This window comes from Lissotriton helveticus, chromosome 3_1 (genome assembly GCF_964261635.1).
Source record: "Lissotriton helveticus chromosome 3_1, aLisHel1.1, whole genome shotgun sequence".
NCBI classification, from domain to species: Eukaryota; Metazoa; Chordata; class Amphibia; order Caudata; family Salamandridae; genus Lissotriton; species Lissotriton helveticus.
In genome coordinates this window covers 996,817,323-996,843,984 of record NC_136061.1, presented here as the reverse complement: position 1 = coordinate 996,843,984, position 26,662 = coordinate 996,817,323, and the positions used below count along the sequence as shown (strand labels likewise).

The following is a 26,662-nucleotide window of genomic DNA, read 5'->3' as shown; positions in this document are numbered from 1 at the left end:
TTTTGTCAGAGAAAGGTAACAGCGTGATTTTATCATAATACATAGTGCTGTTTGCATAGGAGTAACACTTTCAGCTCCAGAGAGGCAGATGAGAATGAGTAAAGGAAGAACTTGCAAGAGGGAGATAAAGGGGAGGGGTGTTTCTGGCAGTGGATTAAAGAGGCCTGAGGTGGATTTAATATCATGCAGCCTTGGTATCCAGCACGCTGACATTTAATAGCACCAGCCACAGCCTTCTGAGCACAGCTTTGGGCACCAGCACTCGTTCTTTAACAAATTAAATACTGCCAATAACCCTCATTGCATACGTTTGCTTAGGTAATAGACCTCGCAGTCAAAAGAGCATTGCCATATTTTACGTGATAGTTGAGCATTAAAAGGGGGCACAGAAAAGGATAACTGATATTGATGAGAAGCTATTAACTCTGTGTAGTCACAGGAATTACAAACCTTAGCACTTTCACGAGAAACCTCACATTCAAAGCGAGCCACCTCCTTTTCTTTAACTTCAAGATCTGAAAGCGGCTTCGAAAACTCAACATGTAGAGCTAAAAGTAAAAGCAAAAATGAAATATACTTAAAACCAGTTTAATGATCAACATTTGTTGAACACAAGTTAATGCTATGAATAAATATGTGTTATTAATTATAGTGAACCATGGTCGCAGAACATTTCTGAATAGAGTGAATTATACAATGCAGAATTGGAAGGGTTTTCAAGTATCGAAGCTGCTAAAAACATGAAAGTATGGTGGTAAATTATGCATTGTTGAAAAGAAAAAAAACACGTTTTTCAAAGTACTTGAATGACATATTGGCAAATGCATAATTTATTTTTGATTCTTAACAGAAACAAAACACTGACTTTGGGTTTAAAACTAAGGTCCAGATTTACAAATATTTTGAGTTTGGATTTGCATTATTTTTTTAACACAGACCGACACAAAATTATTTGTGGGATTTACAAACCAGAGAAAATTGGTATTCAAATGGGGTTGTAACAGAAAGTAATGCAAACCTGCGTGTAGTGCTGCTTTGCGTCAATCTGCATCATGGAGGTGTTCCATGGTGGGGTACATGGGCATTCACGTGCAACCACCCATAATGTTTCACACAAAGCCCTATCTATTTACAAAAGTAGATATGGTTTTGCAACAAACATTGATGCCACTTGAAAGCAGGCATTAAAAAGGAGAGATGCTTTTATTCCCACTACCTTTTTTCCCCACTCTGCATGTGTGCTGCACTGTACAGTACACATCTAAAGTGGTAAACATTTTAAAGTCAGTCTAAGCATAGTATTTTGTACTGGAAGGGCAGCCTCCCTGAACAAATGTATGCTAGACTCATGCGGAAACCTTTGCACTATGGTGCAAAGGCGTGTATGTGGTGCTCAGCAGACTGACTGTACGACCAGCGCTCTGGAGAAAACAGGGTTGTGTCATATCTCTGTTGATAAGGGATTTTCCTGCTCTCTTCCTCTCATGCGAAGCAGAACAGCAACTTTTGGGGCTGTGCTGTGTTGTGTGATAGGTTTGGAAATCTGGGCCTAACCTTGAGACTTATTTAGTCTCTATAACATATACAATCAGTAGTATTTGTGGGATAAAGATTTTAAATAAAGATTTTTAATGATGCTCCAAATTGACCACTTACGTTCTACATTGAGGAAGGCAGATGTCTTAAAATCCTTGGCATCGCAGGTATATGTGCGGGTATCATCCAGTGTGCAGCCGTGGATGACAAGTTTCCTAACTCTTCCTTCTGTGATAATATCATATTTCTTTGTTTTGTGAAGTTCAGTTCCATTTCTAAACCATCGGACCTCGGCATTCTCTCTGGAAAGCTCACATTCAAGTACTGCGGTGGCTTCTTCTTCAACCGTCTGATCCTCAAGCGGCTTAGTAAACTCAACTGGGGGTTCTGAAAGAAGAAACGTAATGGCTTGTAATAAAGGCAATGTTGATTCACCCATGGTATGTGGACATCTCGACTACAAAAGGCTTTACCTTTCACAATAAGATTGGCTTGGGTCTTGAAATCTTTCGCTGTTAGTCTGACTTCACCAGCATCGCTTAGCTGAGCATCCCTGAGAATAAGCGTGTGGATTCTTCCTTCTGAGCGTGTGACAACCTATTAGATGAGGAACAGTGCTTTACCCCACTGAGCTGCAACACGCAGAGCCATTTAAATTCACAAATTGTATTAGTTCAAAACATTACAGTCTAATCATAAATAAAGAAAAACAGAAAGATATGTCTTGATTTATGTTGGTGTTTCAAATCATGGCAGCATCACTCTATTTGGCCACATCACAGTCCTCCCCTCTGCAAAGAAGTAGCAATGACTGGCTATAGTCTAGCAGTGAGGCTATCATGAGTAGGATTTGATTAATGTGCACTGTAGTTTGACTACCATTGTATCTGAGAACAGGACAGAAAGGAGTTGGACTTGGGGGGGGCATAATCTAGGGTGAAGACACACATATACACACCCACATACACCACCCCCACCTCCCAATCAGGCCATACTTGCTATCACTATAGGGGACTCATGCATCCGCTTCCCTGACAACGTAGGGATGTAAATTCAAAGTCGTGTTTTCTATTTCAAACTACATTATTTATGGAAAATTGTTATAAAAAGTGGAATTGGTAAGTGGTCATAATTACAATAATACTTTTGCACAGTAACAACTTATTGTACGTAAGTACAATGATTCTCACTGATATGAAGTGAGCCATGTGTGTGAAGTGCGAAATAGGACAGGCAAATACATTGTGACAGCCATATTAATTGGTTCCTCATGTATTGTTGGGGTACAGGATCCATAAAAAGCCATTGTTGCTACACTTCTTGGATGAAGAATGAGTTGGTAATGTTTTTTTAGATTAATATGACAATGTGCCTATGCCGCAGGACACTGTTTTTGCTAGATTAACACTCTGAGCTTCCTATCCAAAAACACAAAACATCCAAATGTTTTAAATTGGAACAGTGACATTTAAATGAGGGGAAGATTTCGGAACTTTTCAATCAGATGTGATCATTTCTTTATCGAGAATGCCTACATCAAAACCCATGCAAAATATGAAAAAAATCCTAATAGTTATTTGTGTGTTGTTGAGAATGTTCATAAAACACATGATTAAAGAAAAGAACGCCTCTGCCCTATAGATCTCTACCCAATTAGTTAATAGTTAATATTGACAATTATTCTCAATCTGTATTTGGGATGGTTAATTGACAATAGCAACAATACCGTCAGGAGACACTGCCACTAATCTTCAAAGTAACTTGTATGTTACCTATCAATAAAATTAGTGTACAATGTAAGTTTAATTCAGGAACTTTTAGAAAAGTTGATGGGCCTGTGGTGAATTTCTGCATCCTATATGAATGCCAACAGACTGCTGGTCTGTACATTGATTTTAGCTTGGCATCTACTAAGATTAAACACCCAAAAGGAACTCAAGGGACAGTATCTTGACTGCAGATCGGTGGCAGGCACTTAAGGATTTGTAAACAAGGAGCACGATAAAGATCAATAAGGCTAGGGAATAAAAAGAAATCTAGTCAGATATTAAAGGGAAGTTAGCACGGGAACATTTAAGGCTACCTGGAGAAATGAAAGGAAATGGGAGAGTAAGATGAAGTCAAGAGTAATTACAGTTCATGCTACAAAAGAAAATGCCTTCAATAATAATGATAATATTATGAGGCGGCCTGCGAACACGCTACTGAGGATGATTATGAAGAGATCAATGGCGAAAATTGAATGCTGTGCAGGGAGCATTTCCTAATGTATAATGTAGATGACAATATTTTAGTGCATGTAAGCTTAACATATTGCCGGAGCCTTGTAGTTGTCTATTATTCTTGTAATAATGAATCAGTTCAGTGGTCTGGCAGTATGTGGTTCACAGTACCATAGGTGACAACTGACTAATGATTGAAACATCTAGGTAGCTTCCTCGCATCATCTACCTTTATTCTCTATCTGTGAAGCTTCAAATCATAAAATGAAAGTTACTTCAGAAGTGGTGTACCAGTACTAGCCCACATACTACTACTACCACCATGTACGAGCAGCTCCATGGGTAAACCTTGAAAATCAATTCCAAAGGCGATTTCTGAACACGCAATGCAAATGTATACAAAAAGGCCCACAGTACTTTACACATGCGTCGGGACTAGTGCTGGAGGAATTCAACTTTGGAGTTTATGGAATTCTATGAATTTTATGGTCATGTTTATTGATATATTCAACAAAGGAAGCTATGACTGGGGTTCACAGAGGTCATCAAGTTAAAATATCACAAACACTTACATTTACACAATTTTGTATAAGCAATTACAGTTGCCAACTATTAACGTTTACAGAATGCTCCTAGGAGTATATTGGGATGTTTTGGAACCTATTGGGCTTATATGGGCCTTTAAGAAATTTCTCAAATCTGTATTATAACAAGAATGTTTTCAAGAAACTTTTTGCTCAAGAGAAAATCTCATGAAGGACAAACGATATGTGATATAGACACATTGACATTAGGATAAGATCAAGAGAAGTCTAGGAAGTGAGGAAATTAGTGCTCACTTTTTAAAGTTTCTTCCCATTTGACTTTCTACACTTTTAAACAGTAAGGATGCACTATTTATTTTAGTAACGAGAGAAATGTCAATAATAAATCCCAGATCATTATACAAATGGAAACTTGTCTTAGTGCTTGTGCTAAACCTGGAATCCATATCTATCTATCTATCTATCTATCTATCTATCTATCTATCTATCTATCTATCTATCTATCTATCTATCCAGAAAAATCCAAGATGAAAATAAATAAATATTTAACATATCTCTGAGACTGGGTATATAGAGAGTGGATACTATTTAAACAGACCCGGCGATTTCACTGAAAAGATATGGCCTATATGTAACACAGCTGGTTAAGCAAATGTTGGTGAGACGTGATTCAATGGAATGGGCTAGGAGAGACTTCAGAAAAGAATCCAACGAAAGTTACCTTGTGATATTAATTTTAACTTATTAGTGCTAATGTTCTATTACCCTAAGGAGTCACTTAATTTGCATTCCAAGAACAATATGCTCTTTGGGCCAGAGAATACATTTATGGTCAATGAATCTAATGTTGCACAATTTGCATCGTATTGGTGCATTCACAGAAGTAATTTAATTGTTTATGTAAAATTCAATAAAAAGGAAGAAATCACCTTCAATTGCATAAGAAACAGTTAGAAGGCATTTTTATTGATATTCCTTTAACACACATACCTCTCCCTGTGTATAAGTCAAATTCTATGCTATACACCAGGGGCATGTTCATGTTTTAAAAGCCCGACGTGTGTTTGTTCTATGCGACTTACTGAATTAAAATACGAATCTTTTATTTCAAAATACAACAATAATCAGGCAAACGTTCAGCTGCAGTTGAAAAGTGAAGAAAATTACTTCTCTTCTCCTGGTGAGGAACAGGTTGGGACCTTAAAATAACCGCTACTAATTAATTCTAATATTATTCGCTTGAAAGATGTACTTGTTAATTAAAAATAGAATGGCTCACTTTTTTTTATTTACTTAGTCTGTATTCCATTCAACCTTGCAGAATGTTTTAGAATCGATTGAATGAAGGAGCTTTAAAATCTGTGCTTGTGCACTTAAAGTAGGAGACTGTCTTCACGAAGAGTATCAGCTCTCACATAGCAGGCACTTCATTTGTTTAAAGTGTTTTTTCCAGTTGAGCGGTGCCTGCATACGCTCTGCTATTCAAAAGGAGGAGTGTCATGCTGTGTATAAAATACAGACAAATATAGTACCTGTATGTTGTAAATATGTGTATTTGCTTTCCTACAAAAAGTAAAGCGCATAAACCCGTGTGAAAATGTGTGTGTGCACACTGAGTTTGGTGTAGCAATCACCTGCCAAGCTGTAAACTGAATTTATAATGGAGCGTGCGCCTTCCATTCCACTTCCTTTAAGGCCACAGTTTACTCTGTTTAATTAGCTACAGCACTTTCCTCTAAGTGAAGTATTCAGTGTATGCATTTGTTATTGCAGTTAAGCGCGCTATTAAAAACTTCCCGGGCCCCCTGAGGGTCTTGCAAATCGGCAGCACTCGAGGGCCGTTAAAAATAGCTGGCGAGAAACGCTTGGGAGGCAGATCTGGCCAGGAGGCTATCTTGAAGGCCGGATCAGGTGCCTGGAGTGGAATTCGAAGCCTGCTAATCCCCATATACAGTAAAGTGACTACATAACTAAGGCGATGGCCGGGGGCCAACAGAGGCACGCGATTAAACATCACCAATATCACAGCTAGCAAAGTGCTTGGTTGCCAGTACCATGTGTAAAAAGAGGATTATCCCCGGATATTATGACGGAAAACTCAATAAAGTTTGTTGTGGAAAAAAAAACCTATCAAATTATTTATAAAAATATATGCCATATGAGAGCGAGCAACACTGCCAACAGCACTGCAGGCCTTTGGTCAATATCCTATCAAATATTTTAGTTGTGCACGAAATGGTCAACAAGAAGGAATTAAAATGAAGCCTCAGCTGTATTTCAATTTTTCTTCAGTGTTGAAAATTGTGTAATAATGTGATTAGAGATGAATGAATGGGGTGAGTGGACCAGCTATTCTGCCGATTGAGTAGAGCAAGAGTTGAATGATGTTGCAGTGAGAAGGGTTAGCAGATGTAAAGGACTTACCTTTTCACTAGGCTCCAGCTTCTGGTCGTTGAGGAACCATTCCACCGGTATCCCCTCATAGGATAGCTCGCACTCAAAGGTTGCGGACTCCCCAGCCGTCACTGCCACATCCTTAAGGGGCCTCAGCAGGCCGATCACCCGGGCTTTCCCAAGAGAAGACATATCCAGGTTATTACTTGTGCACTCTCAAGAGAGCTGCTGCCCCTCACCCCCTGCTCTCCATGCTGGCTACCTCCGAGAGAGCCACCCGCCGCAGTGAAGCTATTTAACCTCTGCCAGCTAAAGAGGCCACCTGAGGGTAAAAAGAGGGTGGGCTCTCAGGGTCCCTCCCCAATGCCCATTGGCTGCCTCCACGCGGATGGACGCTGTCAGCAGTAAATGTGCAATGCATGCGCCGCCCCTTCCGCCCTCCCCTCTACTAGCTTACGCTCCATAAGGAATGTGTCTTTTAAAATAGCAGCACTTCCCACTGAAGGGGGACAGCATCTGCCAGGCTAATCTGCCGCTGTCCATCAAACTTTTGGCACCTCCCAAATAGGTCCTTCAGCAACATGCAAAATGCCAGCACAGCATATATTGTTCTTAGTAGCGCCTTAGTTACAAAACAACTGATTGCATAAGTTCAAACAGAATTATGATTAAAAAAAACGGCAATAGCGGGTGTGCTAAAAACATCACTAGGAATTGTACTTAAGATTTTGAGAGCAGTGTCAAAGCAGACAGATCTCATTGATAGATCACCGTAACAATTGTTTAATTTGACAAGTTACTTGTGGACAAAACTTAATCCTGGCAATAAGCAATCAGTTAAAAGTTGATCCACTGAAGTATACATTAATGGACCAACTAGGCCATAATACCTAGCATGTCTCTAAAGTACAACCTGAGGGGAAAACCATTTGGCACCATTTTTGCTACTTGATTAATATTGAACGAACCGAACAGGGTGGGGGAGGCACCATTTTACGTATTTTGCACACCCAAATTAAGTAATTGATTTCTATGGGCTAAACTTCACAAATTGATTGTGTCCTGTACATTTGCTCTTTATGTAATAATTTAAAAGATACACTGATTCCCCCAAACCGGCTCCTGTGGCACACTTACGAAAATTAAAACAGAAATAGTTTGATTTGGTCCCTATTTCCCGGGCAGCATAGGAAAAAATCATTTCACTTCCTTCCTTTGCCACGGGATCAAACTTTATGTATTATGGCCCTAAGCGCAGAACAGACAGTGTGGTCCTTACAAAAATAATGCTAAATGTTACTCATCTGTTTCTTCTATTGGTGCAACGTTTATATGATATTGTCTATCTGTTTGCCGGGAAATAAACACTTTGATAACTAAACCTTGCCTCTTCTCCCCCTGACTAATAAAACCCAAAGGGCGTTACATCTACAAGTGAATTACCTTTGACTTTCAGATGTGCAGTGGATTTAGCATTGGCTGCTTGAAAATCGACCCCTCCAGCTTGATCTAGGCGGACGTTGTAAAGAATCAGGAAATGCTTCTTGCCCTCCTCCTTGATTTCACAATCCTAAAGGAAAATATGATGGAAAAAAAGGTTACGTTTCACAAAACCACTTGATTAAGCGTTTTAGAAATTTTAAAACGCCAAATTGCCCCCCAAATTATGTTAAAAATGGTTTATGTCTCATATTCGGACTTTTATGAAACTGAACATTTTGCAGACCTCTACAAGCATTAGCAAAAAACATATACATCTTTGTCCTACTGTCCACCAAGGGGGAAGAGGACACCTCCGCGCCTTTTTACACAAGACACCAATAAAAGAATGTGATGATCAGACCTGGCCAGATAGAGAATGTTTCTCCTATAGCCATTCACCTTTGTACTCGATGAAACTATCTATTAAATGGAGGGCACCTATGTGCTATTTTCTAGTTATTCCAAGTTTTGTCATATGAAGGAACAGCGGCCAAATCATATATGAGGTCTCTTGGGAGATAAAGCCTGCCCATTGACATACCAGTGCTGGTGTCTTTTTTTTTTTTTACTTCAGAAGCACCGACTCTGCAATGAAAATGACTGAAAACCAATATCTTATGGGCAAGAGGAATGGGAATGGCACTGCCGTCAATGGGCAAACTTGGCTGCCAGGCAGGCAATATAGCGAGGGGTGAGGATGGGGCATGGCACAGAGAGGCTTGGTGGCGGATGTGCCGGGAACCAGAGCGAAAAGACAGTCCAAGGATAGTTGGGCACAAGGGTACGATTACAGTGAACAGAGAGCAATGGAAAGAGTTGGAGAAGATGTATGTGGGTAGAAAGTGAACCAGAGAGGGAGCAAAGGGGAAATATAATAACAAAATGTACGTTCACAGCAGGCACTGAGGATGCAACACTACATGAACCAGGACTCTTTTGAGGGGGCACTGCCCACTTCCGCAATACACACGTCTTACTGTAGTCCACAAACTATTTAACAAAATATATATTGGGGATAAGAACATTTCAAACCTCTGGCACTTAGCACTCCTTTCTTCCATTGCCTTTTTTCTGAGTTTCTAATCGTGAATCACACTAGGCGGCGTTTTGAAATCCCTGAAATTAATACTTTGTGGCCACTGACTTGGAATGAAGAACAATAGCGTGGTATGTATGTTTGCCTGCAGGATACCCTGAAATGCCTGCAGAATTTAAACAAAGTTTTTGTGCTATTATATTAGGATGTAGCAGTGTATTACCTGGGCCCACGTATTACTAATATAAACAAATTATGTAATTTATGATATTGTCTTTTACAGTGAGTGTGGTCTAATGTAAGAATGAAGGTTACCGGGGAGGAGTGTAAGGCCTCTCCTTTCAGTTTCCAGGTGGCATGAACATCTTCCTCTGAAATCTCGGTGTCAAAGCGTGCAGTCTCGGTCTCTGTCACCTCCACACTGTACAAGGGCCGCACCACCTTGATGTCCCTCTCTGAGAAACAAGAAGCAGTGGCATCAGAAACAGACCCCATCGGGAGACAAAGAATAGACACACACAAGGATCCTTCAATATCCCTACCTTCAATGTTCAGCCTTGCAGAGCACTTGTCAGTTCCGCAGTCACATGTATATTCCCCAATGTCTTTTTTCAGGGCTTTCTTGATGACCAACATGCGCTTTTTGCCTTCAGTCTTAATTATGATGTTCTTGGATGGGATGATTTCTTGTCCGTCTTTGAACCATTTCACAGGTGCCTTGGCCTTGCTAATCTCACATTGCAAAATAACTTCATCCTTCTCCACAGCAGTGTAATCCTGGAGCTTGCCCGTAAAGTAAGGATCTCCCTCTACATAAGATACACGAGGAAAACATTTTTAATATAGTAAAATTCAACTTTTGTGTTCAAATCATCACAAAGGGAATTCTGGTCTGGTTTTCAACACATGACTAATGCAGGCTACGAGGCCCTGGGGGCAAGCAAGTGTGGGTGAGCATATAATTGTGAAGGTGTGATGGAGAGGTGATCTAGGATCTAAGACAGAAACCAGGGAAACCTTCTGTATAATCCCTGAATTGAGTTGATCCTGTGAACCTAATTTGCCTTACTAGAGGCTCAATCCACATATTTATTGGCAAGTATGGGAACACCTAACAACCAGCTAACTAACTCCTAATTTGGCACTGTATGAAAACATGCATATGTTTGTCAACTTGAAACAAATATAATGTGATGAATAAAAGGGTCTGTATAGAAAAAAAGACTACTACATTTTATACGATTCCGGTTGCAAATTCTATAAAGCAGTGCAGAGAAATTCCAGGAACTTTATTTGCCACTTACCGAGGACTGTAAGCTTAGCTTCGGATGTTTTTCCCATAGCCTCCACTTTAATCAGAGAGGTGTCATCAATAGTCACATCTTTAAAAGTTATGGAATGAGTTTTTCCTTCATCTTGGATGGACACCAACTTGCTGGGATGCAATCTCTGGTCATTTTTAAACCAGGTGACTTGTATGTTGTCATGCGACAGTTCAACAGTAAACACTGCAGATTCTTGTTCTTTTACCGTCACATCCTTCAGTGGTGTAACAAATTCTAGACGAATACCTAAAAGGTAGGAATTTTATTTTAATTAATTCATTTACTTATATAATACTTTAGATGTATACCTTGACAACTGTGTTGAATAAAATGGTAAAATATTTCGAAAGCACACCTTCAATAATCAGCTTTCCACTTGTTCTTTTATCTTCAGCCTCAAACATATACTTGGCTTCATCTTCAAAGGCAACTGTCTTAATCACCAATGAATGTCTGGTGTCTTCTGCCAGAATCTCAAATTTGTCATCGCTTTGGATTTCTTGTGTTCCTTTCAGCCAACGGCATGTTTTTGGAAGCCTGGACACTTCACATTCAAACCTTCCTTCATCCTTCTCAAATACCTTAACATCGCTCAGAGGAGTGATGAAGATGAGAGGCAACTCTGAAATAGATACCCAAAAGTTGATTGAGTTAATGATTGTCTTATTTTTCATTTCTTATGTGTCGGGGATGTTTGGTTAACACAAGAAAACTTTCTTTAAAGTATTATATTAATTGTTGTGACCTGACAAGACCACCACCATCGCAAACATCTTCGATTCTCACCAAAAGCGAATAATATTTTCCTTTCATAGGCTGAAAAAACTTGATCATCCCAGTTACACTATCTCCCTTAAGCACTTCAGAATTGTCAACTAGCTGTTGTTTTCAAATCACAACATTGATTGATAATTACCTTAAACAGCAGTCTCTAATGCCCTCTACTTGACCATTCACATGCTTCCCCAGAAAGAATCAATATAAACCACTAAAAGAGGTTGGAAGTTAGCATCACATTCCCAATTTCAACACCATTTCCAAGATCCTCAAAATGCTCATAGCTGAACACTTAAACAGCTCCAGTTCCATTAAATAATCCAGGACATGGTACATGCCTGAGATGGTAAATGTCTGATATGCTGCCTTATAATTAATTGTGAAAGTAAATTCACCTTCTTGGTTCTCACTGATTAGTCAACAATTATGACACTCTAGACAGAACCAAGCTACCTACTAGACTGGCTCAAAAGAGTTGGAGCAGTCTCTGGTCAAGCATTAGAATAGCTTGAATGATTACTTAGAGATGCCAACAAATATGATGTCAATAACTATACCTTCACAACACTCCACATCTCTCCCAACGGGCCATAAAGATCCCAGCTATGCCCAATAGATGTGTATATGTATCACTCCTCCTCAAACACATGTACAACCATGGGAAACGGCTGCATTCTTGCGCAAGTAATATTTAAGTTTATGTCAGGCTAAACAACAACAACAACAAAAAATTAAAGATGTTGGCTAGTGCATTAAAGATTCCCCAAACCTTTATGGAGAAAGTTTCCTAACAAATGAGTTGTTTAAGGTGGTCACTTTGCTACTGGGTCCGAAATCACCAGATTTGGGCCTCAAAATCCCTTCATACATCTCTCACCAATCATCCCATGCCTGGTATAAGTCATTCAGATTCAAAGATGTCATTTATAATGAGCACCCTTGGCTAGAAAATGCAAAGTCCAATGTTATGAAGACATGTAACATTCAGATGAGGTACCTGAAAATGACACCCTCATTCTTCCGCGATTGGTACGAGAGACCCAAACTTGGTATTCCAATAAATGATCCATTGTACAAATGCATTTAACAGCATGTTAGTCTTGACATCAGGCCCACCCATACCTATTATTCTCCAACAGTCATCTATTTTTGAGTTCTCTGTATTCTGTACAACTATCTTAGTGGCTTGTACCAATCCTACACGAATGGCAAAGCCCGTTTCTACCCTCCAAACTCTTAACTCCTCCCTGATGCCGCGGAAGTCCCCCAAACTTCGCTGAGAATTTAAAAAAGACAACATGCTTTGTCTCACCATGGCAAATTACCACTTACTGGTCTCCATTACCCTTAGTTTCTGTTTTAAAAAAACTACTAAAATACACTTATTCCCTTTATCAGAGATGGGAACAGCTTCTATAATAGTAGCCCTAAAGCGCATAGAACTGAATGCATTTGCAACGTTATGGTGTATGAAATAAATAATCAGACAATATAATTGGTACCTTTTACTTTGAGATTAGCTGCACTTTTGGCATTTGCAGCTTGGAAGGAGACCTCCCCAGTCATGCTTAGTTTGCTGTTGTACAGAATAAGGACGTGTTTCTTGCCATCCTCTATCATTTCGCAGTCCTATTTTGGGGATGAAATAAATATTTAATTAGCAGACATTTTTGTTTCAAAAAGTAAAGACTGATTAGAAAACGTTCCCCACACGGTGAGGGAAGAGCTCTTACAGGGGAAGGTGTCAGTATTTCTCCCTTTAGCTTCCACTGTGCGTGGACATCTGGTTCTGAGATTTCTACTTCAAAGCGCGCCGTTTCACCTTCGAACACCTCCACACCGTAGAGCGGGCGCTCCACTTTTATGATACGAGCTGAAAACACAAAAAAGCATGTTCGTTAGCTTGTTAAAAGCATATTTTTCAAAACAATTCCTTGGTTGAGGTTTTTGGGGAGGTTTTTGAACGTACCCTCGATGTTCACGTTAGACTTCGTCTTGTCGGTTCCACAGTCACATTCATAATCACCCTTGTCTTTCTCTTCAACTTTCTTGATTTTCAGAATTCTCCGTTTGCCGTCGGTCGTCATGGAAACCATCTTCGAAGCTTTCAGCTCCTTTCCTTCCTTGAACCATTTTACGGGCACATCTTTGCTCAGTTCGCACTCCAAGATCACGTCATCTTTTTCCACAGCAGTGTAGTCTTGCAGCTTAACTGTGAAATACGGGTCCGCTTCTGCAAATGGACCACATTCCACATATTAATAAAAATGGCATATAAAAGTCGCGCCTTTTAGTGCCCTATACTCGGCGTTTAATGCAGATGTGTGGGCTTTTTGGGGATTGTAGCTTTCTTTCCTTACATGGGCATAGCTAAGGGTGCAGCTGGTAGTTAAGAGGGTCAGTGAATAACTGTAGTATTAAGAGTACTAGTTACTCACGCTTCAGGCTATCTACGAAGCTTAATTAATTTTATTGTTTTGTTCTGTGCCACATTATAAACGCCATCTTGTGACTAAAGTTTGAAATTTGACCAGGCCTCCTCCTGCATTCAATGAAACTATGACCTAGATTTGCTATGATTTCCCATAGGGGTTGAGTCACTTTTGTGGCGCATCCCTGAAGGAAAATCATTTTTGGGATTTACTAAGCCATGCAAAGCCACTTTGGTGCCCTTGCGTGGTTTAAGAAATGCAAAGTAAAGCAAAGTAGTGCGTAGTGCTGCCATGCATTACTTTGTATTGGGTAGGTGTTACTTGGGTGGAACATGGGTGCCGTCATGCATCCACCAATGCATGTTGACACAAACCCAAATTTAGAGAGACTGGTGAACCTAGGTTTGCACAAAAATGGTACACTTATCCGACTGAGGCGTAACAAGGAAATATCTTTATTTCTCCTCCTTCATTCTGCAGCAAACATGGAAAGAAGAATATGCCTCTAAGGGTTATTTTTTTGCAGCACGATATCCCTTCCTGCTCAAAAATGATTCTACCCATAACGAAGGCACCCTTGCACGGCTGTGCGCCAGCACACGAAGCGATCAAAAATACCCAATACCTTCGAAAGTGTGGAGCTTTTCTGTTCTCTTCCTTTCACGCAACAGTGCAGCAAATTCTCTTGCTGCACAGTGTTGCATGCAATAATAGTAAACGTGCCCCTGTGTGTGCAAGAGTTATATGGTATGGCTAATATGAGAAAAAGATAACTAAATAGACAAAAGCCCTGATGATTATGCCCATAAATGACATTTTGTAACACCATGTAACAGTCATTGTAGCATTTTACCTAGGACTTTCAGGTTAGCGCTGGTGTGTAGGCCTTTCACTTCTGCTTTGATCTGAGAGATGTCATCAAGCGTTACTTCTCTGATTTCCAACTTGTGTGTTTTGCCTTCTTCAGAAATAAGAACGGTTCGACTTGTATGAAGTTTCTTGTCATTCCTGAACCAGGTCACAGGCATATTCTCATGAGAAAGTTCAAATTCAAAATGAGCAGTTTCCCCTTCTTTGACTGTTTGATCCTTCAGCGGGCTGATGAATTTTAGTCTTATGCCTATGATGAAAGAGACAGATTAGAGTCATGTAAAGAATTAGGGAAACATACCACTGGAGGCAGTATGTGCTGTCACATATGTTAACTAACATTAGCACAGAAAAGGCCCTACTCACCAAAGGCACCCTAATGCAGTTTATGAAGGACTCCAGAAACCAACATTCAAACATAAAGGATGGAACTCAAGTGTACTCTAACTATACAGGGGTTCTAGACCAGCCCCTGCCCAAACCATACATGCTGTGTGCACCGAGATGAGACTTTTACCTTCTTACAATGTAAACTCGGGTGTATATCTTAGTGTCAATAGAGTCACATTCACTAGTTAATTTGCCAAAACATGATTGACGGCCATCATTTTGGAGGCAACATATTAAAAAAAAAAAAAAGTTCCAAAAAAGTCCAACATGGCCATTGGTTACACTATAGAAGAACATAAGCTAATGCATATGCGTTTTCTTTGCACTTTTGAAAACGTCAATACATAACCCACTGATAGTTAATTTGCGGTTTGAGTCCAAAATGATGCCATATCCCTTGCGCATGACATTTAAAACAGTGTTTCCTCATTCACATTAAATTGCAGGGGTAGTCTATATGGCAGTGAGACACAATTACAACAGCACCATCTTCTGCTATAGGGAGAAGAGTAAAGACCCAGCATTTTGGGGCTGAAATGTATAGTTTAATACACACTGAACAGAAAGAGCATGTGAAATAGCAGCGCATTTCAGAGCTGACTATTGATTAAAAGGTTTTCAGATTCCTTACTGGTTTTCCAAAAAGCTGATCGGCAAATAGTATTGTGTGGCTAAGAATATTGACTTCTCTCCACAGGGTGTCTTCTTCTCCAGTGTGAATCCATTACATGCAATAGGGAAGGGTGTGTGTGGTTGGTGTAATAAGTTACATGCTGATGAAAGAAATTATAAACTACTATCCCTTTAGTCTAACTTGCACCCTCCTACTGTGTCATTTCACACTTCACATGTCTTTACTTGCCTTCAACAGTAAGCTTTGCTGTTGTCTTTTTGCCTTCAACTTCTGCAGTGTAATCGCCTTCGTCATCAAAGGCAGAATCATTAATTACAAGAATGTGCTTCTTTCCATCAGCAATGATATCAAACTTATCCCCAGCCTTGATGATATCTGGACCTTTAGACCAGATAACATTGGCCTCCCGAGTAAGGACACACTCAAACCTGGCCTGGCGCTTTTCAGGAACAGTTACATCTTTCAGAGGAACAGCAAATTCAAGTTCAATTTCTGGAAATAATGGACAAATGGGTGTATTAGTAAGGTGTATGTGGTAAAATTGTAAACCATGCATCATCCTAACAGGTGGGTAATCTGACTTACCTTTGACAGTAAGGATTGCAGCGGTAAGTGCGTTGAGTGCTTGGTAGAGAACTTCACCCGCTTGGTCTAATTTGACTTTGTGTAATGTTAAATATCGCTTTCCACCTTCTGCTTTAATTTCACATGTCTGAAAAAGAGATTTACATTACATGATGTTCTACTGATAAATTAAAGACCACAGGGACAAATAAAACAGCAGAAATGAATACAACTAAGTAAACGTGGACCTATGTGATTAACAGACACAGTGATTTGCGAAAAGGAAATAATATTACATTTATATCTCTGATTTAGATCTGAATCTTTATTTCAACTTTTTTAGCCTGTTTGTGATCTTCAGAAATGTAAATGCTTATCTGCTACAGGACTGCCAAAAACATCAAAAGATATAACTTCACAGAGTGGGATAGATTTACAAAGGATTTTAAAGAGAAAAGAGGCAGTTTTAAAACTCTAATGCCAAGGAAAACTTTTGCAAGAATATGTAAATCAAGAAAAAACCAGAATTCGTAGACTATTCTATATAAGGCATGTCAACCTTAAACCAGGGGAATCCCTCATAAATTCCAATGCTTTCTTGTTGGTAGATCCATGATCTAAGGCCGATTTTATATTGCTAAGATTGGGGCAGTTGCAATTTTCGGAAACGTGTGGCAGTGGTTCACACAGAAAACAGAAGGTATAAGTTATGTGCTACGGAAATGAAGACTTAAAAACATGTATAATTGTCATATGAAGTATCTAAAAGCCAGAGGCACCAGTAAATTCTGTCTCATCCCAGAAAAAATGTAGTATGGTAATTAGGCTATTATGAACCTATTGCATGGTATATCAGGAAAAGCAATACAATATGTTTCTGTTTTCATTACAAGGTAGAATTGACTCATTTGTTCTATAATTGATATTAAACCAAATACAATTGACCTGTTTAAAATAGAAGTTATGCCCTCTGCTCCCCCAAAAACGATTGAGCAGAGATGCCAAGGAATCATATTTTCATGGTTGCAGCGGGAATGGTGGATGCGATAGAGAACACTGTACCTTTTTTAATGGCTTCAAATATATCAGCTTTAATGTTTAACCACTTCCAACATAAAAGAAAAGTTTAAAAGTAATCTGTCATGCAAACATTAAGTAATTCAATATAGTGTGTTCATAGTAGTACTCCCTATAACAAAAAAAACAACACTTTCCAAAGCTTAAATGAAATTTGATTTTTGTTTCTACATTAATTTACGTATTAGAATGTCTCAAATATAGAGTAGCAGAAAGAAATACCAAAAACTTTGAAAAATGAAGCTTTTCAACCCACTAACCAGGCAGAATCTGAGGCCCACTAATTAAGCACCCACCTTGTTTTCAGGGACACTGATTTGAATCCTTGTATTACAAATTAATTCAAAGCATCAGACTGCAGAGGCCATCTATGGGTCACACTACTGCCTCTGAGATTGCTCAAGTACGCACTGGCCTCTCATTGGGAAAAAGAGTTGTTTACTGATTTGCTAGTGGGCGCAGCGAACTAAATTCAAAACACAGTCTTTGGCTTTACACCACACTGGCCACGTCGTATGTAAAAGCAATGCAAAAGCTGTGGTCATCATGCACATTAAATTTCAGTTTTAATTATCATTTCTTTAAAATTCTAACTTTAATATTAACGTGTGCATTTCATTGAGATTTTCTTGAACTACTCAACAGATAGTCAAAAAGACAGATTGAAGTGTGGACAACCAGCTAGACTTAAATTGTTCCAGCTTAATTTCTCTTGGCAGCATTCAATGGCAATAGAACATTTCACTTGTATGATAACTGTTACACTTTAATTCCAAAGAAACAAAAATAATCTGTGTGGGGGGATACCTTATGTTCCAGACACACAGATGTTTAGAAGCTTGTGAAGTTTTTTAAAGTATATTTTTTTCTGGACCTGCTAAGTAAAAGAACAATACTTACAGGTGATGGTCTCAAAGTCTCTCCCTTTAGCCTCCATTCTCCAGGGATGTCCTCTTCAGATATTTCGGTATCAAACGATGCAGTTTCTTTCTCATAGACTACAACATCCTGTAGTGGTTTAAGAAGTTCAACCTCCCTTTCTGAAATATTAGAAAGCATAGATGTTTAATATGTGACCAGATTTCAACTGATTACTGCAATTATATGTGAAAAACTGGTGCAGAAGACATCTGAATGGGTGCATAGATACCTCCAAGAGTAAGTTTTGCTGTCACTTTCTTCCCTTCAACTTCCACAGAATATTCTCCAACATCTTCTGGGCCACAGTTCTTGATGATGAGGAATAGTTTATTGCCCTCCCTCTGGAGCTCAGTTTTGTCATTTGACTCCATTGGGATTTCCTCATCGCCCTTGAACCACTTGACATTTGGAGTATCCTTCACCAAATCACAGGAGAAAGTTGCTGCAGACTTGGGTTTAACATGTTGATCCCTCAGAGGCTTCACCAACCAGTCTCTAATAACTTCTGCAGAGCAAAAGAAAGTAAAGCAATTAAAATATTCACTTGTTTAAGTGCCATACTCTTTACTCAGCAGCCTCTTTGCCTTAAAATGCATATGTTCCAGCATATCGAAAATTCAACTTATCATCCTGTCGCTACATTCTCTTTGTCTTCCCAAACAACCCCTGGTTTCTCACTCTGTCACTAGTTTTACAGACACATCTCACTCTGTCACTAGTTTTGCAGACACATCATCCTATCTGCTTACTAATTTCTTTGTAGCTTGCCCTCTCTGTCTCAGGATTCTGCACATATTGACCCATTTAAAAATTCTAATACTCATTAATTCAATTTTTGTTATAGTTTTAGAGCTTGAACCAGCAACTATGTCTTTGCTGTTCTTATGGAACATGGCTTGTCTTTGAAATTACATCCTGCCTCCATTGCTTAATTAGATTAAAAAAAAGAGAAGTGCAGGGGCCCATAGATTTTATTAAGAGCACACTACTGGTGCTGCCAGTTGTCGAAACCCAAAGATGCCTTGTTTTGCTTCCACAGTATGCTTCCTTCTTCCACAATCCTACGCTTTCTGTTTATCTAACTTTTGGTGGTTCTTTATCTTCTCAGATTTTTCCCTTTGGCACTGTTTTCCTATCTTTCTCTTCCTCTTCGTTTCTTCCTTTTCTGTCTTTGTCTGCTGCTGAAATATTTATTGTGGTCCCCAAAAACAAGCATTGAAGCCCACCACTCCCAACTACAGGCATACATTAAGCCCTGGAAGCCTCAAATTAACACCATTTCTCACTCAGTGAGTTTTGCTTAAGAGTTCTGATTAATTTTGTGTGAGCATTATTAATTACAGCCATTTTGCATAGGGACACATAACACTGTGTTCTTGTTCAAGGTTTTTACAATTCAACAAAGAGAAGGTATTAATATTTAGAAAATATTTGAACAATTTACTGGATGTAATGTCTAATTACAAATGACCCACAAACATTGTTGGCTGCAGATTAGTAAACCTCATATTTACATTGAAACTGTATAGCATTACTTATATCTTAATGTGAAAATAACCACTACATCACTCATTTTATTTTTGACAAATTCTAGTAGGCAAGGAAAATCTACATTTACTTCGTAATGTCTCTTGAAAACATATAGAAACAATGATATATTGAAATATGAAGATATGTTGAGGCCACAGGAATTACATCTACATGCATAGAAAAGTAACTTAACACATCTGTAAGTAATTTATAAATACCCTATATTGTGATGGACTCTGGCAGTACGTTATGGTGAGTATATAAAACATCAAGACACAGAAAAGTAACAGAAACTTACCGACTACTTTTACATTGGATTCACATTGGATCTCTGTGTTTGCTACTGTGCATGTATATATGCCAGAGTCAGACTCATCTCCATCCATGATTGTGACAGCATGCTGCAAGCCAATGATATTAACTGCACATTTGCCAGGTTTTGCCAAGACAATCTTGCCATCTTTCCGCCACACCACATCTCGCTCCTTGTTGAGTTCACAAGATAAGTACATGGGCTGCCCTTTGATGACAGAGACTTGCGGCTCAAGTGGTTTCACAAAGCGCACTGGTAGTTCTGGAGGGGAAAGACATACGTAGGTTTAATAATATTGAAGAGATTGTATGAGTGATGTTTTTAACACTAAAGTCCTAGAGTATCCCGATTTATTTGCTAAAATAGCCCTAGTTACTTACCATGAGCTAAAAATCCCATACTTTTGTTGACCTAACTTAGGATCTTGATATCATGCCAGGGAGGGTATTTGAATGAACTAAATGGTACAGTCCTTCAGCATGCATACCTCTATGTGTAGTGCATGGCAGATTCTGATTGGCTACTGTCCAATAAATGTGCCAGCAACTGGCCAATATGATTCTTCGTCACACCCAACCATATATAATTTCCACACACCACTTTGAGAATCCCAGAAATGCGAATGACGTCCATACTCTAAAGGTGCTACAACACTATACACTGTACAAATGCAACATAACATTAATGATCTGCCAAAGAAACTGTACACTCATCTCAGTGTAGTGTGTTAGCTCTAGTCCCCTACCCCTTAGAATAATTTTGTATTTTGCAAACCTAAAAGAGGTACTCTGACAGCTCTGTGTGTGGCTTTTCTCTTTTTCTTTGGCTGTTTTTTGTGCCTGTTAGGTCGGGTTTTACTTTTGATTTCCCTGGCACTACCATAAACATTGCCTGGCATCAAGCTCAACTCCATGCAGTCTTCCATATCTTGCAAAAATATCTATACGGCATGTTCTTACATGTTCAAAACGGTTTGATTGGAAAATGTGGCTCACTTTTTTAGCACTCTGATTCGCCAATGGGGGCCACATTTATTTTGGTGCTCAGGCCAATTTTCTGTCCCATTCCGACCCTGGTCCTGATCCTCTTTCTCTCACCCCCTCCTCCCCCCCACCCTCCATGCTTGCTTCAGTATGACACCAAGAAGAAAACATTTGAGCGGCATCTGAAAACCCATGATGTTGAGCCCTATCTGAAATACCTTCAACAATCAGTTTAGCAGTTGACGTCTTCTCTTTGTTCCCCAGGCGTGCAACACATGTGTATTCTCCAGTGTCCGAAAGCTGCACGTCAATAATGTGAAGCTTCCGATCTTTGCCATCAGAGATAAACTTGTGCTTTGGGCTTTCTCTTAAGTTGCTTCCATCTTTCATCCAGGTGGTGATTGCAGTCGAAGGTGAGATGAGGCACTCAAAAATTGCAGAGGACCCAATAGATTCGGCCTCTTCCAGCACAATGTCCTTCAGCTCCTTCACAAACTTCAGTGGCACTGCTTTCAGCTGGTAAGAAAAGGCAGGCTCATCTGGTGGCTTGTCGCCGCCGCTACCAGATCTCATCTTTCTCTTATCATCTCCAGGTGATGGTGTCTTTTTGGCTACAAATCAAATGTGAAAGCACATTTTCAACGATTGTGCTGCTAAGATGCTAATCACAGCTTTTGTTTGTTAAAAAAGGAAAAGCTTATTTATTACATTTGGATCCATACAAGCAAACGCTAGCACATTTCTACAGTGAATTTCTAGATTTTGTATCAAAGCGCTGATGTATAGCTGGTGGGCAGTATTGTTTGCACAAAGTGATGAATTACAAGCGAAAACATGTTTCCTGAATGGCGAGCAATGTCTGGATTTACCACACAGGGGAATTCGACACTTTATACACAGAACACGTTATTATTTTAATTATTGTTGTATTAGTTGAGTTTGGCACACAAGTGGAAATATGCCTACTGGATCCTGCTGAACGCAATTATGCATTTTGTAGGCACTATTTTAGATACTTCAAGTATTTTGTTATTTGTCACTTCAAGCATAATGCTTTTAATACAATTAAAGGACAGTGGTTAAACCTGGATGCCTAGAAAATTCACACTTAACAAGTAAGCAAAGAACATCTCCTTAACAACTGAGCTAAAAGCAAGAAGGTTTGTTGCAATCATAGGAGTAAGACAGTGCATTTGTTTAGTAAAGTCTGAAGTTGGGCATGCAGAGGAGGCTCTGATTTATTCCTCACCTTTGATAGGACTTTTGCCCTTGCCAGGTTCCTCTTTTGGTGCTGCTTTTGCATCTGAAGTGACAGGTACAAATGTTAAGAAATGGAAAAATACACTGCAGTCAAAGGCACTCCATTTTGTTAACACCTCAAAACTACTGTCTGTCTAAGTATGGTCTAATGCATGTAGCAGGTATTCCCTTACAAGGTTAGAGCCTTGTCTTTTACTACATTTAATGTAGAACATGTATCATAAGGTATGCATTATGAATTTTGTGGAATTATATATTTTTGCCTGCATTGACATTTCAAGTGCATGTTAATTAATTTCACTTCATTGGCTTCTCGTTGTAAATAAATGCTATCTGTTGTTGCAGTTCTTAAATTCACTTTAGGATTCCAGGCATACTGGTTACATTAAGGGTTGTTTTTCTAGGCAAATGTGACTTAAAGTCAGTTGTTTAATGACATTGATCTGGCTGTATAGGATGGCAAGGTCAAAGGATGACCTGGGCTACCATGGACTCAGCCAACCAAACAGATGGAAAACGGTTGCCCTACTATTTAACAGGCCAATGTACTGTCATACGCCTTTCATTCATGGCTTTGGGAAACTTTAGGTTTTTTAAAAGAAACCCCACCCACCAACCTAGTTGGTGGTATGCTTCATCATTGTGTTCCCACCTAAGATGCCGAATGCACCTGATTGCAGCGGAGCTGGTTTCTTTTTGTGGTGAATTTGTGAGTGAATTCTTAAAACTACCTCCAGGATATGTGCCCTCAGGGAAAATATTTTAATTGTGGATTCCTTGGTTAGGGTTAAAAACAGCGATAGTGGATGTGTAGTGAGAAATTAGTGATCGCTCACATCCTAGTGTTAGGTTAACATGTTTCAGACAAATATTACTGTTTGAGTCACAATGGATTTCTTCAGGACCAAAATGCGAGAGAAAATCCTAGTCATTGGACGTACATACAATAAGGCATACATATGTAGGATGGACCATTCGTAACTTGCGATTTTCACCCAACTTCTTATTGAATTTTAGTTGCTACCGATTAGGGCAACATGGATTCAGAGGGGGACATACCGGTCCAGAGCAGGATGGCAGTAAGTACTACCGCAAGCGGTCTGCCTTGATGAAAGTGTGACTACTGGAACCGCCCCTCCAGATCCATGTTGCCCTAATCGGAATCAACTAAAATTCAATTAGAGGTTGGGTGAAAATCGTAATTTACAAATGGCCCACCCTACATATGCATGTCTTAGTGTGTGTGCGATCACAGACTAGGGTTTTCCCGAGCATTTCATTCCTAAAGAAAGCCACTGTAACTCAAACAGCACTCATTTTTGACTGAACATGACGACCTAACACTAGGATGAGAAAGATCACACATTTCTCACTACATATCCACTATCACGGTTTTTAATCTCTTCCCAAGTAATCCACAGTTGAAATATTTCCCCTCCGGGTGGATTTCTTGGAGATGGTTTTAAGATTCACTCACAAATTCACCACGTCACAAAAAGAAACCAGCTCGGCTGTATTTAGGATCGTAGCATACCTAAGATGCATTTGGTTGGTGGGGGAGGGATCTTTTAAACAAACCTAATGGTGTGTCTGAGACATGAGTAAAAGACATGTAGAACAGTACATTGGGATGGTAGCAAGCTTGTTCTCACTTGTTTGATATATTGACATGGGGAAGAAGAGCAAGCCCTTCTGTTCTTCACACTCTCATCTTTGCTCATAATACTATTTACCACACCATGAACCTTGTCAAGATCTAGAGAACCCAATATCGTATGAAATACAAAACTGGCTTATCAAAATAATGGCGATCCAAAACCAAGTTTCACTTTCAAAGCAACACTACAGGAAAATATAGGGTAAGACTATGACCACTTAGGGGCTGCCTTTGAAAACTAGGGGCTTGCTTTAGAGTTTGGTAAATGGGTACTCAGTTACAAATATGAAAGATATCCTGTCTGCCTTATTACAAATCCATTATAACTGAATCCAATTGTAAGGAAGCGGATAAAATATCCATCACATTTGTAATAGAGTACCCATATGCCAACTTCTAATTCAAACCCAAAATATGGAAACTGTGAGACTGGATGACCCTGGAGAGATACATGTTCCATAAAGTCTTGCCTTTGTCTATTCATGAGCACTGGTCTTTTAGAAATAAAATACCTCTTCCACACACACATGTGCTCCTCTGTAGTATGAACTTTGAGTGTTAGTTGCCAATAAAACTAATAACTGTTTTAATACATTGACCACTAAATATTAATGAAATATTGCAATTGCCCAACACTGTAGGACTGCAAATGTAATTTGTAAAATGTTCCTTTGCTATTTAACCTTTTAAGAAGTAATATATACTGTGCTAGGTCAGAAACATTGCAGATACAAGTTCAATTATGTAGATGCTTAAAACTAAGTACACTTTATGGAATGGAAACAGTATTACAACATGCATGATTAAAACAATATTTTAAACACAATGACACAATTTACATAAAACTCATCTTCATGTTAGTGGAAGAAAACTTAGTCTTATGACTACACTATGGACTTGATAGACAAATGTGGATGATTGGTGGATAAGAAATAATGAAATAATGAAAGTAACATTCTAAAATTTAATAAAGAAGATAATGACTAGAAATGGAATAGTGAATGCCTAAGACGGACACTGACCACAAACATATACCATTCACCTAATGTTTCGTTGGAATCAAAGAGACAGAGTTGCATTTAGTTTGCTGCTCATACCACATTCATCAGATGAATTAACACATAGAGATGATGATGGAACAAGCTTTCTCCAAAAATAATAGCTTGTACTGTCATACCAAGGCTGAACACAAGAATGAAGATGAGTGTGAAATGGAATATGATCTTGTAAATCATAGTGGAAAGAGAGTGCACTCTGCACCGGGTTCCTGGCCAGCCATCTCACCTCGTCTACTGCTGGGTTTTAATGGAGTTTGTACTGTGCCTTCTTGTGGTGCCTCATACTCTTCTTCCTCTTCCTCCTCTTCTGAGACATCTCTGCTTTGTTCAGCCAACCTTGCCAATTCCTGCTCCCAGCTTTCCTCCTCTTCTTGCTCCTCTTCTGCCTCTGGGCTCGTGGGCACTTTAGTGATCTTCTGAGAGCTCGGTACCTGAAGTCTCACAGCGGTCTTTTGAGGGGAGGCTTTCTTCTCAGGGGATTTTTCAGTTGTGGGCTTTATGATTGGTGTACTGCTTCTACTAATTCGCCCTGGCATTATTTCCTCCGGTACGCTTTCCACATGCCCACGACTCTTCTCTCCCTCAGCTATTAGAGGGGGTTTCTGCTTTTCAGCATCAGGTTTCACAACTTTCTTTAAAGCTGGAATTACTAATTGTTCATCCTTTGATACTTTAGGTGACATTTTCCTTGTTGGCATGGCCTTGTCTCTATCTACAGGGGTCTTCTTAAGACTCACTTCTTTCAATACTGTCAGTGTATCTTTTTCACTTTCCTTTGGTTTCTCAGCAACCTTTTTCATTAATTTTCCTGCAGGTCTGTCTTCTTTCCCAGTTACAAGAACTGGTTCTGAAGGAGCTTTGGCAGGAGTTTTATCTTTCTTTAAAGGTTTAACGAGGGCAACTTCTTTAAGTTCCACAGGTGGCTGTATTAAGTCTGTAGCAGTTTCAAGCTGCTTAATGGCAACCAGTGTCTCTTGTACTGTCTCTTTCACTGCTTTCTGAATTGTTTTACTCATTTCTGAAGGCTCTACTGATTTTTGTGTTTCATCTTTGCTCACAAGGCGGATCTTCCTTTCTTCTTGCTCTGGGCTATTTTCTGCCTCTTTAGTCTGCAAAGCAGGGCCTCTCTTTTCTTTGTCTGAAGTAACTGGGAGATCCTTTTTGGCAGCAAAACCCACAGCCTTTTCTTTTAGTTGTTCTTTAGTTTTTCTATCCTGATCCTCAGATATGGCAGGTTTTTCTGGTACTTTCACAATGACTTCAGAAACATCTCTATTATAATCAGTTGAATTGTCCTTTGGTTTGTCTGCAGTTACATCCAAAAGAGCATTTAATTTGAGTGCCTCTTCTTCACTGAGTCTTTTCTTAGATGATCGAATGATAATTTCCTTCTCTTCTATATGTTTCTCATGAGTAGCTGTTACTTTCTTTAGCATAGGCATCTCTGTCTTGCCTTCACCCAATGGTGGAAGTCTGCCTTTCTGCTTTTGTATTGATGGTGCTTCTGATTTTTCTGCAGCTTTAAAGATTTCACATATGGTTGGTAAGAGTAATAAGAGATTAAGATTACCATTGGTATGCCCAAACACACAAACCACTCAATAAAAAAATATATTTTGACTTAACAGAAAAACATTAAGAGGCTACCCTTCTGAC

At 39.3% G+C, this 26,662-nt stretch overlaps 1 protein-coding gene across 1 annotated transcript in view; it reads right to left on the bottom strand.

Moving 5' to 3' along the window:
* The window catches only part of TTN (titin), a 379,890-nt gene that overhangs the window by 118,283 nt on the left and 234,945 nt on the right, over positions 1-26,662 (bottom strand). The window contains exons 151-171 of the mRNA XM_078681496.1: positions 25,233-26,525; positions 22,281-22,334; positions 21,250-21,642; positions 20,034-20,309; positions 18,435-18,710; positions 18,185-18,324; positions 16,229-16,355; positions 15,872-16,135; positions 14,603-14,869; positions 13,287-13,550; positions 13,051-13,190; positions 12,820-12,946; positions 10,896-11,162; positions 10,520-10,786; positions 9,758-10,024; positions 9,531-9,670; positions 8,141-8,267; positions 6,728-6,870; positions 2,010-2,133; positions 1,657-1,923; positions 451-548 (exon numbers count right to left, since the gene is read on the bottom strand). Coding sequence (XP_078537622.1) covers positions 451-548; positions 1,657-1,923; positions 2,010-2,133; positions 6,728-6,870; positions 8,141-8,267; positions 9,531-9,670; positions 9,758-10,024; positions 10,520-10,786; positions 10,896-11,162; positions 12,820-12,946; positions 13,051-13,190; positions 13,287-13,550; positions 14,603-14,869; positions 15,872-16,135; positions 16,229-16,355; positions 18,185-18,324; positions 18,435-18,710; positions 20,034-20,309; positions 21,250-21,642; positions 22,281-22,334; positions 25,233-26,525 — 5,321 coding nt within the window. The remainder of the gene's footprint in view (positions 1-450; positions 549-1,656; positions 1,924-2,009; positions 2,134-6,727; positions 6,871-8,140; positions 8,268-9,530; positions 9,671-9,757; positions 10,025-10,519; positions 10,787-10,895; positions 11,163-12,819; positions 12,947-13,050; positions 13,191-13,286; positions 13,551-14,602; positions 14,870-15,871; positions 16,136-16,228; positions 16,356-18,184; positions 18,325-18,434; positions 18,711-20,033; positions 20,310-21,249; positions 21,643-22,280; positions 22,335-25,232; positions 26,526-26,662) is intronic.